The sequence below is a fragment of the Muscardinus avellanarius genome, assembly GCF_963383645.1.
Source record: "Muscardinus avellanarius genome assembly, chromosome: 9".
Lineage (NCBI taxonomy): Eukaryota > Metazoa > Chordata > Mammalia > Rodentia > Gliridae > Muscardinus > Muscardinus avellanarius.
The window spans coordinates 94,263,341-94,280,034 of NC_137795.1; the positions used below are offsets into that span (position 1 = coordinate 94,263,341).

General features: G+C 45.2%; 1 protein-coding gene across 1 annotated transcript; it reads right to left on the reverse strand.

Annotated features, from left to right (window-relative positions):
• Nucleotides 1-877: 877 nt before the first annotated feature.
• On the reverse strand, nt 878-15,990 carry LOC308266846 (aldose reductase-related protein 2-like; the record flags this gene model as incomplete). Its single annotated transcript, XM_080701235.1, has 10 exons — nt 878-920; nt 2,189-2,277; nt 3,413-3,496; nt 4,332-4,413; nt 4,834-4,940; nt 5,697-5,819; nt 8,058-8,135; nt 9,253-9,369; nt 10,727-10,894; nt 15,925-15,990. The coding sequence occupies 10 exons, from the start codon at nt 15,988-15,990 to the stop codon at nt 878-880; spliced, it is 957 nt and encodes a 318-aa protein (XP_080557361.1).
• Between the last annotated feature and the right edge of the window lie 704 nt (nt 15,991-16,694).

The following is a 16,694-nucleotide window of genomic DNA, read 5'->3' on the forward strand; positions in this document are numbered from 1 at the left end:
AGGGAGACCCTCGGGAAATTAGTGAGCCCCTGTTTCAAAATAAAAAAAAAAAAACATAAAAGGGCTGGAGGTGTAGCTCAAATGAAAAATGCCCCTGGGTTTGATTCAGTGCCAAGAAAAAATTTACCTGAAGCAAATGTAGCAGCTATTAGCATCTGCTAAATTTGGAAGTGAGGAGCCTTATGCTGTGTTCTTTTCTGTACATTTCTATGTAACTGGAATATTTCACAAGATAAAATGCCATAGGAAAGACATGAGAGTTGCAGATGACGAGCAATGGTCAGTGTTTCTCTCGTTCAGACTCACTCCTTCCCACCCACCCCAGGGACGCCTCCCTCTCTCCCAAGGAGAGCGGCGCCAGTGGATTCCACTCTCTACCCACTGGCCTTACCCGGGCGTGAGGGCATTCACGGTGAAGTGGGAGGGCAAGGACCGGGAGGGGCAGAGAGAGGGCAGGGCCAGGCCAGGGGAGACTGGGGGGAGAGGGAGCCATCACCTGGGGCTCTGCAGCGCCTGCCCTGCCTTGAAACTGGCTCAGCCACTTCTTACCCGGTGGTCTAGAGCACAGGCTTCCTGAATTCACCTGGATGCAGAGCACTTCCAACTGTCACACAGAACAAACTCTCAGGAAGGCTGGTTGCCATTGTCATGTTTTATTCTTTTAATCTCTCATCCTCAAGGTTACAGAGTTCCTGGTGTTTGACAAATATTTGATCAGATCAAATCAGGGGGAAAAGCCTGTAAAACCTTGCCTAGATAGAGTACACAAGGCCAGCCCGGCAGGACTTCAGACAAGCCTGGCTGCAGCAGGGCTCCAGGGAGTGCTCCTCTTCGCCTCCATGTAGAGAGAGTCGGCCAGGCCATCTCAGGAGGAGACTCAGTATTCGGCATTGAAGGGATACTCGGGCAAGTGCGACTGTCTGCAGAAAGCAGAGGGACAAGCATAGAGAGCGCCCCAGCAGACACAGCCTCCTCCCTGCTGCCCTCTGCCACTGCTGGTGCTCTCAGCCTCTCCCCACCAAGCCTACTGAGAACCAAGCAGGGCTCGGCCTGGGCCTTCAGATTGCAGGAGGCTCTTGAGAAAGGCAGGCAGGCCGCTGCAAAAGGCCACAGTAGCCTGGAGAGCCTCAGAGACACTGTTCATCCTCACACCCTGGGGATGGGGATGGCGTCAGAATCACACCTGGTGGTGTGATGGGATTTAAATGAGGTAATAACACAGGCAAGGAGCCTAGGATCGCTGGCACCGTCTAAGCTAATATTGAGTGGCTGTTTATTCTAAGTAGTATTATCATCCTTACTTTGCCAAAGATTCTGGACATATTGAGTCAACAGAAACCAACTTGACAAGTTGCAAAACTTACCCAAAGCCACAAAGATAATTAGTAAGTAGTAGAGGTGTTACCAGTGGATTAGAAGCCAGGGAAAGCCAGGCATGGTGGTCCCTGCTTCTAATCTCAGTACTTGGAAGACTGACACAGGAGGATTGCAGGTTCAAGGCCAGCCTCAGCAACTTAGTGAGGTACTGCTCCCAAGTAAAAATATACAACAGAGCTGGGGTGTGGCTCGGTGGTAGAATGCCCCTGGGTTCAATCCCTGGCACCACAACATATTCATTGATTAATTAATTAAGCCTCAGCAACTCAGAAGCTAGAGAAATTACTCCTGCACCCACTAAGCCATGTCTCCATGGACAGGTGCAGCTCTCCATTTGCCTCGAGGATGACTGCTGGGCATCCAAACAGGCCTCGGACCAAACCCCTAATTTCCTCCCCCTCGGGGCAACTCCAATCTTGGGTTGCTCAGGCAAAAGTAAAACAAAAGCACAAAACCTCAGAGCCATCTTTGGTTCCCAGTATATTAGTAAGTTTGATTGGCTCTGTTTTCCCGACATGTCCAGAATCCATGACTCCTCATCTCCTCCATCACCCAAGGTCCACTCGTGGTCATCTCCCCTGGGTATCATGATGGCCTTCCTCGGGTCTCGGGATGCAGAAGTCAGTGCAGGTCTCTTAAAGCCCAAACACACACACACACACACACACACACACACACACACACACGCATGCACACACACAGAAAATAGTTCTAGAAACCAAGACATCACACCTGCCTCCAGTCCTTACAACTAACCCTGTAACATCTTAGAAAACTTGATGATTCTCCTAGTTGTGTCTGTGCGACTTACCCGGACAGGAGACTGAGAGTGAGACTCCAGTTTGTGTTTAAGCTGAGCAAGGCTGCCATATCCTCCTTACTCAACTTGAAGTCGAAGACCTGGAAAAGTGAGAGTCCAAAATAGCCTCGGCCAAAAAGTTCCTGGTGGGATTGGAGGTCCCTGGATATTCTAGCGAGGAGAAAGTTCAAAGCCACAGCACAAACTGGTCACAGAACTTTCTCTCATTGTATCCACTAGACACATTTGTTCTCTAAATTAGAACTATACAGAAATTGCAGAAATTATATATATATATATATTTTTATTATTATTATTATTATTATTATTATTATTATTATTATTTGTTTGGCAGTATTGGGGTTGGAACCCAGGGTCATTCTACCTCTGAGGTAAACGCCCAGTTCGATTTTTTATTCTTAATTTTGAAACAGGGTCTCACTGAGTTGCAAAGGGCCTCAATAAGTAGCTGAGGCTGGCTGTGAACCGGGATCCTCTTGTCTCAGCCTCCCAAATGCTGGGATTACAAACGTGCGCCACCACATCCGGCTAAGACTGCAGTAGGCATAGGGCTTTGTCTTCCAAAAGGAGGAACATTAGGCTGGTAGGCTCGAGACCTCAGTCATGTTCCTGGTTCCTGGGGTCTTTCCAGAAGGAGAGGTCTTTGAGCACAGCCCAGACCTCCTCTGTGGCTAAGAGGAGGGCGTTAGGCCAGTAAAGTCTGCTCTTGTGTTTGTTCCTGTCCCAACTGCTTGAGAGCCACCAAGAATCACCTCAGGGACATGAGAACAGCCATGCTCAGATCTCAGGGGGCTTCGCAGGTCTCTGCTCCAGCACAGCCTTGGCCTGTGGGGCCGTTCATCTTAGACCTACTGAGGCCAATTCCCAGGCCTAAGACTTGAGAAGGTAGCCAGGCATGGAGGCACAGGCCTATGATCACAGTACTTGGGAGACTCTGGCAGGAGGATCGCAGGTTCGAGGCCAGACTCAGCAACTTAGCAAGGCCCTCAGCAATCTTACAAGACACTATTAAAATTTAAAACGTCCGGGGGTATATCTTGGAAGGAGAAGGCCCCTGGATTCAATCCAATACCTAAATAAATAAATAAATAAATAAATAGTTGAGAATGATAGGAAGAGGGCAGGACCCACCAGTAATACTGGAAGAGGATGAGAAACCAGTGGGAGAGTCCCCTGCCCTCCCTCCACGAGGACCAATGACCAGCCTGGGCTTACCTGGAAGTTCTCGACGATGCGCGCCGGGGTCACCGACTTGGGGATCACGACCACATTTCTCTCGATGTGGAACCGGATCAGAACCTGCGCAGAAAGGGGACCTCAAGTCTCCATGATCTCCAGGGACCCTTCCAGTGTCCAGTGACAGGACACTGAGCGCTCAGCAGCTGGCTGTGGCCTCAGCTGCAGCAGCTAATAGTGACGGAGCATTTAACCGTGAGCCCCTTTCCCGTCCTCCTCCTGTCTCCCTGGCCAGCAGCAACCTGGGCTTTCCTGGTCCAGGACGGAGGACGGTGGCTTGGGGTCATGAGGCTGCGATGAGGACAGATGGCCTCTGACCCCAAAGGCACCTTTGGTGGCTCAGCTAGAGGGTGGTGCAGAGAGCTGCCAGCGGCTGTCTTTGCGGTAGAGCTGGATCTGAAAGGTCCCCAGGGTGTAGCCCCTGCTGGGCGCCCTACTTGGAGGTGGCAGAAACTTTACTGGAAGAAGTAGGTCAGTGGGGGAATGCCTTGAGGGCATGTTTTGCCTTCAATTTCAGTCTCTGTCTCTCCTTCCCATCTGCCAGAAGCTTGCTCTACCCTGCCCGCCCCACCCATGCCCAAATCCACTAGTCCAAGTGGCCATGGACTGGAACGTTAACACTCAGAACCAAGACCAACCTTTCTCCCTGCAGGTTGATTTACTCATGTACTTTGTCACAGCCTTGTTTCATGAAAACCCACTGTGGTTCCTGAAGGCCTCACAGACTCCAAAGGAAGTGCTTTAGGAGGTTTTATCCTGTATTATTTTTCTCCTCCAGTGTGTCAATGAAGACAACACAGGCATGAAACACAAGACTGGAAGAATGGATTGTCAAATAAAACACACAGAGAGAGAGAGAGAGAGAGAGAGAGCGTGCGCGCGCGCGCGCACACTGTACCTGGCCCGGGGTTTTTTTGTACTTTGCAGCAATCTCCTTAACCTTGGGTTCCTCCAGGAGTTCAGGGTCCTCTGACTTGGCCCTAAGGGCAGAGAGATGGCTAGTGTGAATAATCACCATGGTTACTATGAGCATCACTCCAAGGACAGACTGAAGGGGGACACCACAGCCTTCTCCATCTGTGAGATGGGCAGGAAGACAGGGAAGCGTTTCGCTGTTCTCAGGGCCCATCCACGGGCTCCGGGCCCCAGCACCTTGCAAAGGCGGGTCCAGCATGGAGTGGCTGAACTCAGGTATTCAAAGAGGGTCAGGCAGGCTGCTGATTTGTTCTTATTTTCATTTTTATTCCCCCAGTGTAATCCCATTTAAGTGTGCCAAAATACTGCCTTAACAACATGGTTTACTTTCTGGTATCTTTCAGATTCATACTAAACGTAACCAGCTTATAAAAATAATATTTTTAAGGGTATTAAGAGAAAGACCCGCCACTCAGGAGCCTCACCCCGGTCTACCCGGAGAGCCCAGGGGGCTGTAGGCAGTGACAACGATGTTCTTGGACTGGCAGTACTCGATCAGCTTCTTCTGGCTGTGGTATGGGTGACACTCGATCTGCAAGTGGGAACGATCTCATTATGAGGGAGTCGTCCTGTTTTGTTTTGTTTGAGTGGCTCATGGGGACTTCTACACACAAAAAGACCATCAGTAAAACAGTGCCCAGTGGAGGGACTGGTTAAAGCGGACCAGGAGATTCATCCTCACCTCTCCCAAAACACTCTGATTATCAACCCCTGAGATGAAATTCAGTACATAGCATTGAGCTTGCCCCCAAATTATAAAAAGTAATAGTGCAGCAGATAGTCGTGGTACATGCCTATAATCCCAGTATTTTGGAGGTTAAGACAGGAGGACCTCAGGTTTGAAGCCCATCTCAGCAAATTAGTGAGACTTTCAGCATCCTAGCGAGACCCTGGCTTTTGTTTTGTTTGGTTTGGTTTTTACAGTACTGGGGATGGATCCCAGGGGCATTCTACCTGAGAGCTACCTGCCTCCAGACCTACTTTTTATTCTTTATTTTGAAACCGGGCCTCACTGAGTTGCAAAGGGCCTCACTAAGTAGCTGAGGCTGTCCTTGAACCGTGATCCTTCTGTCTCAGTCTCCCAAATGCTGGGATTACAAGCGTGCACCACCATGCCTGGTGTGAGACCCTGTTTTAAAATTTAAAAAAAGTAAAAGGGGCTGGAAGTGCAGCTTGGAAATATCCATCTTCAGTGAGTTCAATCCCTATTACCACACACACACACACACACACACACACACACACACACGAATAGAACAAGACCTGTTCATTAAACAGAATTGGTTACCTGATTAACCATTGGTTTATGTTTCAGTCCTGGCTTGTTCAAGATCCTCTCAATCTGCAAATGGTTGAAGTTGGAGACACCGAGGGCCTTTACCAGCCCCTCGTCCACCAGCTCCTCCATGACCTGCCATAGAAAAAGAAATACCTTTTGTGAAAAACTAGAGGAACCATGTGGATGCTGGTTTGATTTAGTCCTCCCCTGAGTTAGGAGAAACAAATAATTAAAACAAAATCCAGGCAGTATGGTTAGCTAAAATATTAAAAGAAATTTTTTTTTCTGAATGTGATAGCGCACATCTGAAATCCTAGTACTTGTGGGAGGTTCTGTTTCAAAATAACAAAACAAAAAATAACATAGAAATGTGTGTGTAGCTCAAAGGTAGAATTCCCCTGGATTCAATACTTAGTTTTTAGAAAATAATAATACAGAACTGTCATCAGAGCTAGAGCAAAATATAATGTGGAAAGAACATTAGACATGTAATCTTCACACGTGTCAATGAATTATTACTAAGCTATTTAGCAGGTCATGTTCTACAGGGTAATGTATATGTCAGAGCCAACCTATCCAGTTAATGTATACCATTCAACACAAAAATGATTGCTGAAATTTTAAGCTACCTTTTAAGCCTTTCCATAAATTTCATTTTGAGACCATGCACCTAAACCATTATATTGTCATTAAATTATCAGTCCCGAATTTTTCTCTGAAAAGATGCGGTTCATGGCAGGAAAAGAAATAGGTTTTTTTTTTTATAGTTAAGTACTGGGATTTAAGTTGCTTTTTCTGGCTACTATTTTGCTATTAGCAAAGAAAAAATATCTTTTATAGGAGATTCAGACTTAGTCACTTTATTTAGTGACTATATCAAACAAGTATTTAGACTATGTAGTAGGGTAATGCCTGGTGTGGTCATTAAAGCAAATCTAAAAAAATAGCCCGCATATTTAAACTTGTAGTGGAACCCTCTCTCCTCGAGTGTGTGGGCCTAACCAGCTCACAGCTAATAAATTCGTGAGTGTTGTCACATGGTGTATAGACTTATATTTACTTATATAAAAGAAGGTGTGGATACGTATGACAAGTTGGTACCATCCTAAGATATCCCTAAGATTATATGATTTACTTCTATAGATAGTCTCATGCTCACGAACACAGGGGCATTCTACCTCCAAACCATACTCCCAGTCCTATTTTATTCTTCATTTTAAAACAAGGTCTCACTATGTTACTGAGAGTCATTACTTGCTGAGGCTGCGCCTGGCTCTGATGATCGATTTTCTGTTCCTTATTCTTTCCCTTGGATATCATGTCAGTTCTGTTATCTAAGTTTGTTACTGCTAACCGGCAGCAAGACGAGTTCAAGTTCAGAGCAGCAAGAATGCTGTGTGTGCTCATGGCTAAAACTTTTAAATAATTTACTCATATCAATTCCAAGCTCTTTGGGAAAGATGGGGCCACTATATTTTGAAGTAGAAAAATCACAATCAAACTCAGGACAATTAATTCTCGGAGTCGTTCTGTCCCTCTTCATTCATGACCTGTTCATTTGCTTAGTTCTCCATGAGCATTTGCAAGAGGAGCCTAGGTTTATGAAACACATCACCAGGAAAACGTCCATGCCTGCATTCCAATTTGAACAGGAATCATGGGAGTCAGGTCGTTATTTAACCTCAGAAGCAGGGCTCTCGTGCTTCCTGACAGTTAGAAATCTATTCACCGTGTGCCAAGCACTGGGTTAAAGACCACTGCGGTGGAACTCATGAGTCAGACAGGCCTGGGCCCTGGGTCCAAAGCCACGCGCTTGCCATGCATAACAAGTCACCAGCTTTTCTAGGTCTTAGATTTAAATCTGTAAATGGGCCAAGTAACACTCCCTAATAGGGCTGGTAATTAAACAGGCTCTGTGATTAAAGTTTCTGAAATGTTGACCGTCTTAATCTTTACCATATCCTTAAAGATCTGTTATTAATGTGCATCATAATATTTTTAAATGAAGAGACTGAGGCTTAAAAGAGTTAAATAATGTACCCCAGGTTACTTGGCTAATACTTGTAAACCAAGACCAAAGCACCTGTTCCAAGTTCCTCCCCCTGGGTTCAGAACAGCACGTGCATCACCCTGATGTCATGGGGTGCATTACATTTCTCTTCTCATTTGAGGATTCGCTCTTAGCTCTGAACATGTAAATGGTGTCAGATGGACCCCACATCCAAAGCCGACGAGGAAGGAGGAAGAAGAGCTGGAGAACGCAGTGTTAATAGGCACAAGGCACATGGGCGCCTTCACACCAGGGGGGGTCTCATGGCTGACAGAAGGGAAGTTTTCTCTCCCAGCACACTTAGAGAAACCAGAACCTACCTCCCAGGCATCCAGGAACGTCCATTTGCTGATGAGGAAATTGCCTTTCTCATCGGTGGGGAATAAGCCCTTCTCTGGCTGGAAAGGAGAACAAAAAGCTTAACTAGAATCTGCACATAGGTATTTCTTTCTCTTAAACAAAATCCAGGCCCGATTCATACTAACTACCCACATTGGCACACTGTGGCTTTCAAGCTCTGAAGACATGGTAGACATTAATTTTTTAGAAAATCTCTATATTAACTATGCTACCTTTTATTTTAGTTTTTTGGTTTTTTTAAAGGGGTGCTGGGGATTGAAGCCAGAGGCATTCTACCTCTGAGCTATATATACTCCTGTCCTTTTTCTTTTTTTTTTTTTAATTTCCAAAATAGTGTCCTGATAACTTTTTGAGGCTCTGGCTAAATTACTGAGGTTGCTTTCAACTCTGTGATCCTCCTGTCTCAGCCCTCCAAATACTGGGGTTACAGGTGTGTGATACCACACCCAGCTATGCTATGTAAATCTTTATATTTTAGAATCTGCTGAATTGATTTTAAATCCATGAAGCCATCCTTATCACTGTGGATATTAAGCTCATATACTCAGACCCCATATAAACTTGGGGCAAGCTTTAATTTCAAAGTCACTAGACAAGGGTTAGATCTCAAGGGTGTGGGTTTCTGGGAAAGATATTAATCAACTTTTATTTTTATAACTTCTAGAAGCCTGGAGTTGGGCATGATGCCCCATCATGGTACGATGCTCCATTGTGGCCCTCGCTAATCATGAGGGAGAGGCTGGGAGTTCTTGGGAGCAGGCAGGAGCTGAGCCTCCGCCATAAAATATTGTTTCTGCAGTGAGGAATGGCTTTCTGACAATATCACTAAGCTTGGGCCTTTCTCCAAGATGCCACGCCCAGGGTGTGCTTTGCTTACCTGAAGGGGTGAACCCTGATATAATGGTAGACGATAATGCCCTAAGAGTTACCTTGGGCATGAAATCAAGCAAAGGTAACATGTCGCAGCTTCTGCGAGCCAGCAGATCTCATAGTTTCTCGCAGACTCAAGCACAAGGAAACCTAAGCAACACGCCACCTCTGTGGCCCCGAGTAGCCTTAGCCCCCCTCCCCATCAGCGCCCTCCTGTGTGCACAAGAACTCCTGCTGCAGCCCCACACACACACACATGCCGCCCTGCGCGGCAGCAGCTCAAACCTGAAATCCCTGCGGCCAGTGAATCAGGTAGAGGTCCAGGTAGTCCAGTTTCAGGTCCTTGAGGGTCTTCTGAAAGGCTTCCTTCAGGTACTTCCTCTCGAAGAAGGTGCACCAGAGCTGGGAGAACAACAGCGAGGCGTCGGGATGGAGAGGAGGACTGGCCCGCTGCACCGGTCCTCTCTCCTCGCCCTTCACCCCGCGCAGCTGCTGCGCTACTAGGACCCGACCACAGGCTGTTCCACCAGGTCAGGGAGACACTCCATCCAGGGTGCAGCCGGGCTCTCAGGAGCCCATCGTACTTCTTAAGTGTTCAGGGAAGTTGTTGTTGTTATTATTATTATTATTATTATTAATTATTATTATTATTTGGTGGTACTGGGGATGGAACCCAGGGGCTTTTCTACTTCCAGGCTATACTCCCAGACCTATTTTCTACTTTATTTGAAAAGAGGGTCTCACTAAGTTGCTAAGAGCCTCACTAAGTAGCTGAGGTTGCTTCAAACCTGTGCAATCCTCCTGTCTCAGCCTCCCAAGCGCGGGGATTACAAGTGCGCGCCACGGTGCCTGGCAAGTTAGTTGATTTTTTAAAACATGCTTAGCATTCTGTTGATTTCTGTGTATGCATGTGTGTCTTACTGGAGATTGATCTCAGGGACCTTCTACCTCTGAGCTACACTCCCAGCCCTTTTTGTTTGTTTTGAAACAGGGTCTTGCTGGGGTGCTGAGAGCTTGCTAAATTGCTGAGGCTGGCCTCCAACCTGCAATCCTCTTGTCTAAGCCTTTCATTACTGTGATTACAGGCTTGTGCCACCACACTTGGTTTTTAACTCAAATAAATTCTTATTAAGTAATTATTAAAAAATAAATAAATTAAATTAAAAAGAAACCCATATAAGATAATAAAAATGTTCCCACTCTTTCCCAAAATACCCCTCACTGAGATTCTCAGAGTCATCACCACTGAGACCACCATGCTGAACAGAAGGCTTCAGGGTCCACCTCTGACAGCATGGGAAGGTGGATCCCACTAGCTGGAAACAGGGACCAAGGGTGGCTCGTTGGAGCCTCTCTACTGTATGCAAGCCAGCTTCAAGGAAGAGGGCCTATGCAGCATCCTCCACATACCAACACTGGTGTGGAGGCTTGATATGTGGGCAGTACTGGGGCTCAAACCCAGGCTGCTCTAACACCAACCTACACCCAGCCCTTCTCGTCTCCTATTCTGAGACGGGGTTTGCCCCTTTGCTCAGATGGCCATGAACTTGCGATCTTCCTGCCTCGGCCTCCCGAGTCTCTGGGATTCGAGGTGCGCACCACTGAGCCCGGCCTGCTGTGGCTGTGTGTGTGCAGTGATGTCAGAGGCAGAGAAGAAGAGGCCGGGGCAAATGCAGGTGCGTAGGGAAGGCTGGTGGAGTCCTTGGTGCTGACCACATCTGGTGCGGAAGCCCAGACTCCCCCGCACGGCCCCGCGTACCTTGCTGACGATGAACAGGTCCTCCCTCTTCACAACCTTCTCTCGGATCTTCTCCTGGATGGCTTCTCCCACCTCATTCTCGTTCTCGTAGGCATAGGCACAGTCTATATGGCGGTATCCTGCATCAATGGCCGCCTTCACGGCCTCCTTGACTTTGTTGGGGGGAGACTGAAAGGTGACAGGAAAGCCCATCAGACACTTTACCCCACGGCTCCAACAGTGGGCTGGGCACGGCCCGCTTCCTCCAAACCAAGACCTCACTGGGTCTCAGTTGGGTCACATCTGGGAAGAATTGTACTTTTTTTTTTTTCTTGGTGGTACTGATGATTGAACCCAGGGGCATTCTATATCTGAGCTAGAACCCCAGTCCTTTTGCAAAATTTTTATTTTTATTTTTATTTTTTTTTATAAACAGGGTCTTGATAAGTTGCTAAGGTTGACCTGGAACCTGCAATTTTCCTGTCTCAGCCTTAAAAGTACTAGGATTACAGGCGTGCCACCATGTCTGGCCTGAACTTTTTTTTTTTGCAGTTAGGTGACCAGGGGCACTTAACACTGAGCAACACCCCCTGCTTTTTTTGGATTTTTTTTGTTTTTAATTTTGAGACAGGATCTCCTTAAGTTTCCCAGAATTTGCAATCCTCCTGTCTCCGCCTCCTGAGTACCTGGGATTATTGGTATTTGCTAATTCTGGAAAAATGCTATGTGCTCAGAGACTTCAGTGTCTTGTTTTCAAGGCACTCTGCCGCTACTGTACCAGCCAGCCCACTGCAGTACTATATAAACTAGATTGGACACTAGATTCTGAAGCCACTCAGAGCGATTTCAGACCCCCAATGATGATACAGGTAAAGGCAATGGTCATTACAGAATGAATTCAAGCTTTTCCGCATAGCAGGGTTGAGTGCCTAAGCTGATTACTCAATCTCTCTAAATTTTGCCTGCAAAATAGGAATAATAATAGCTCCGGCCTCACGAAGTTCTTGTGTTGGTTACTTACCCCAATGAATGTAAAATTTGAGAACATTACCTAATACTTAGCATTAGTAGAGCAATCATTATATATTTTTTCAGAAATATAATGCAATATAATGCAACTCATTAATTATATTGTTACAAAAAAGGAGAAATAGAAAACTGCAGATACCAGCAAAAGCCACGCCCTCTCGGCATCTGCATTATTATTATTCATGCAGTCCATAGGCAGAATCTCAAAGTGAGAAACAGCCCCGAGAGAAGGTGTGGTCGCTGGCCGAAAGTACTCTCCACTTTTAGATATTCTTGCATAACTATTATTCTTCTAGTATTCTTTTAACTCCCCACATGAATTGCTCCGTTGGTATAAGATCAGGACTATGAAAGAAATTGAGTCTGTGGAAATAAATTCTCTAATAATTTGTCTAAATGCCCTTGGCTTTGCTCAATAGTAATGAAAAAACTGGCCAGAACTCAGATGCTGTGATAAGCATTCCAGCTGCAGCAATCACAAATGGTCTCCGACCCTCATTCCTATCACTAACTTAGGTTAAGCCATTAACTCCAGTAACCGGTAGCTCAGTTTAAGGTAACTCTGTTTACCCTTGAGATCCTGTCTAGAGACAAAGAAAATAAAACTTTGTGTGTGACTTCAAAGCAATTTAGTTGATGAACAACTTAGTTGCCCAAATACAATAGAGCCGAAGGAAAAAGATTGTTGACTTTTACGCCCAGTATGAGCATTCCCAGAGAGACTGGCCGCATGGTTAGAAAATGAATATGACAAAATAAAGGACAGATGTTCTAAATATATATGTATGAAGGAAAGGAAATACCGTAAGAGTAAGAAAAGCATTTTTGCATGAAGAAGGGCTTATCATAAGAACGTCCCAACTGGGAAAGAAAGGAATTAGAAAGTTAGAGGCAGGTTGCAGAGGGTTTGTGACAGGGAAATGGATTATTAAAGATGAATAGGCTTTTAATAGGCTTGTTGTCTAAAGAAGAGTGTTCAGCAGTTAAGGAAATACATCTGACAACTAAATCCAAGAACTTCACAGTGTTGTTTGTGGTGTCTTATTTGCCAAGCTGTGTTGTGAGTTTTTGTAAGCTTTCAGACTTCAGAAGGCAAAGCGGATGAGATCTGAGAGACTCCCATCGCATCTCCCTGGACCGCCACATCTCCCCATGCTTGTCATATGGATATAGATGGAAACTTCAAAAAAGAAAGCAAAAGAAGATTCCATGAGAAGGCGTATTCTCCAAGCCCTGGGCCTTGGGCGCGCCTGTATTTCCTCTGGAAGTTACCCTTTGGACCTGCTCTGCTGCAATATCGGAAGAAAAATCCGGAGTTAATCTCCTAAATGCTGGACTAGTCATTTACTTTGTTTGCATGTAATTCACTATTGTTTTGCTGTGATTACGCCCCTTTTCTTTTTTCTCCTATTACTAATCTCACTGGTGAAGGGTATAAATTTTTCTGGGTTCCTGTAATAAACTGTCATTGGCTCAAGAAGCCTTTGTCCATATCAGATTCTTTCTTGAGAGCGCCGTCACTAGGAACTCTTAGTTCCTAGAAGGGAAAGAATCGCTGCAGATAAGAGGCTGCAGTACTTCACTCTAATCCTTCCCCATCTTTGCTGAGGTTCTAGACCGCGAGTGGACTCGCGCCCCAATTAGACTGAGCTGGTCTGCGACAGAAAACCTTATAAGAATAGTTTTTCTTATAGTTTGTGCCCCCGGGAAAAATAAAAGAAATATCATTAGATGTACCATATTCTGGTCTAAAGGAGCCAAGCCAAACAACAGTGGGGGTGGGGAAACACTTCACTCCCAACTACTATGGCCCCCACCCTCACAGATTCACTGAATATATTTTAAAATTATACTACCCACATATCTGGAAAACAACTCCCCTCATAATCCTTCCAGCTACTTTTGAAATTAAATTCCTGCTAAAATGGAAAAATGTACCTGGATTCAAAAAATCTTCAGTTTAATAAAACAACATTAATTTCTGCTAAATTTATCCAGGATGAATGAATTCACTGGAGATGGAATTGGGGCAAATTGTGCTGTTCAAACAGAGGCTGAAACTGGATCAAGTGGGCATTGATCTGCCCACTGGGGTGGCTCAGGAATGTACATGAGAACACAAACTTCCTGGTTCTTGATGGCGATTCAGCCTGTATTGATTGTTAATAAGGGCAATATTAACTGCTAATAAGAACAAGCTTTAATACTTAGGCAGAACAGTAAAATCCGTTTTCTGTCTCTAAACTTTCAGGCAAGAGCTGCAGCCAAGGTTGACCTTGGTCAGCTAAAAGTTGGCTGTTAGCTCAACCAAACACTGAGTGCTGAATTTACAGATGCCTGTACTTAGAAAAAGAATTATACAGACTCTCACAACACTTAAGTTAAAGGTAAAAGATAAAAAAGCAAGCCATATTGGCCCAATATTAATTATTAATAACACAAAATAGTTATAGCCCCCAAACCTCTATACTTTGAAAGACTATATTTCTGTGTCTTTTTTTTATTATAAAACAAATTTTCAACATAGTAAGTAACTTCTGGCAGATAAAGATAAGAAAAACCTGAGAACTCACCAAGGACATAAGTGAAAATATGTCAGACATGGTGGCGCACGCTTGTAATCCCAGCATTTGGGAGGCTGAGACAGGAGGATCACAGTTCATTGACAGCCTCAGCTCCTTAGTGAGGCCTTTTGCAACTCAGTGAGACCCTGTTTCAAAATAAAGAATAAAAAAAAATAGGGAGTGTCGCTTGGAGGTAGAATGCCCCTGGGTTCCATCCCCACTAACTGCAAAAAAAAAAAAAAAAAAAAAAGTGAAAATAAATGCTTTAAATTTTAAGAAGAGGGCTTCTATCATACAGTCCCCAACATTGACAACCGAGTAACACATTTTGATCAGTGATGTCACACATGTCTGTTTCTGTGAGGATAAACAAAGAAGGCTTACAGAAAAGGCTCACACAGCACAGATAACCAAGGGGCCCCAACCCACTTTTGTGGGAAAAGAGGACTATTGGCTAAGCAGGATATAATGAATTCTTGGAAAAATGCTATGTGCTCAGAGACTTCAGTGTCTTACTTTCAAGACACTCTGCCGCATCACCTCTGATGCGGTCATTTATTTGCTTGTCCCTCCTTTTTGACCTTGTAATAGTAAAATTTAGCTTAAACCTGCAGCAGCACAGTTCTGGCTATTTTTTCTAAACTAGTTAAGAACAAGAACCCACGGCAACATAGCAACCTGTTACAGTTATATTGTTACAAAAAAAAGGAGAAATAGAAAACCTTATAAGAATAGATTTTCTTTTGTGCCCCCAGGAAAAAGAAAAGAAATAGCAGGCCGAGATGAGAAAGACGGTGCAAAAGAGAAAGGAGTCAGAGGAGGAGGACTCCTCCACTGAGGGATGGACCAAGAGGGATGGGAGAGGAGGATTCCCAAGACGGCTCCTGGGAACTAGCAAGGGTGGCGCTGCCCTAGAGGAAGCTGGGTCAGGAGGGCCTTATCAGCATAATGGGGCCCTTAATAGCTTAGTGACTTGCTAACTTAGTAAATTATTGTTTTATTTTATGTATTTATTTATTTTGTGGTACTGGGGTTCCTGGAAGCCCTTCTATCTCCAGGCTACACTCTCAGACCTATTTTATATTTTTATTTGGAAACAGGGTCTCTTAAGCCAGCGCAGCTGGCTTTGAACCTGCGCGATCCTCCCGTCTCCGCCTCCCAAGCGCGGGGATTACAAGTGTGCGCCACCACGCCCAGCCTAAATTATTGTTTTAAAATAAAAAATAAGGCTGGGGTATAGCTCAGAGACAAAATGATCCTGGTTTCAATTCCCAGTGAGAAACACACACACACACACACACACACACACACACACACAAATGCACACACACTAAAAGTAAACAAAAATTAAAGAAGCAGACTGCTAAGAGAGCAACTGCCTATTTTTTTTTTTTAATTAAGTCTCATGCCTGCTTGAATCTTGGTGACTTCTAGCAAAGCACCTACCTTCGAGAAAAGCTAGCCTTGAAGCTTTGTAGCCTGCATCAGCACTGAGAAAGAAAAGCAATTCAAGTTCTGTTTTAGGGCTGAATCTCACCTCTCCAAACCCCAGCCTGACTAAAGGCAGAAAGGAGAAAATGCCCAACAACGCAGGAAGAAAGCTGGCGTCCACGAGTTCAGATTTACCTGCCAGGTGCCCAGACCCACAATGGGCATCTTGGCTTTGTTGCTGAGCTGCACAAAGGTGGCCATGGCTGGTGCAGATGCAGTCAAGCCGGCGGGAGCTGTCCTGAGCCTGGTGAAGGGATGTTTTATGTCCCTGCTGGGGAGGCTGGCTCTAGCTGCAGGGGGAGGGGCCAGCACCCAGCCCAGCCCAGCCCTGTCCTGCAACAGGAAGTCTCTTTCAGTCTTTTGTAAGCTGCATTACAGAGAATGGAAGTGAGCAGAAAAACCTCTGGCCAGTTTCGCTGATGGGAAATGTATGAATGACTTTGTGAGTGACACATAGGGAGCTGTCAACACCCGCGAAAGCTTCTCCAAAGAGTAATAGGTTTATCTGGGACCGGACATTACAGAATATACAGGCATTTGAGTAAACCAAGTGGGTGTTTAAGGTTGAGGGCAGGGAAAGTTTTCAAAGGCAAAATGAAAATTAAGAAATTTATCTTGAGTTAATAATCCTCGGCTACAAGCATCAAAAGCAGTATATACTCAGTCCAGAGTAAATACGTGGCTGCTGGGCAGTTGCCCTTGCAACTTTTCATGCAAGGTTATGGGTGCGATGCCCTTTGCACAGATGTGGACCTGGCAGGCTTCCGGAAAGGTTCTTGTTATCAGAGGTACGTATATGGGATCTTCTCTTTCATAAACTCCTGGCCACATTTATTATTTTGGGTTAGGGCTTGGTGCAACTTTCAAAGATCTTCCCAGTTTTTTCTTTTTCTAGTCTACTAAAA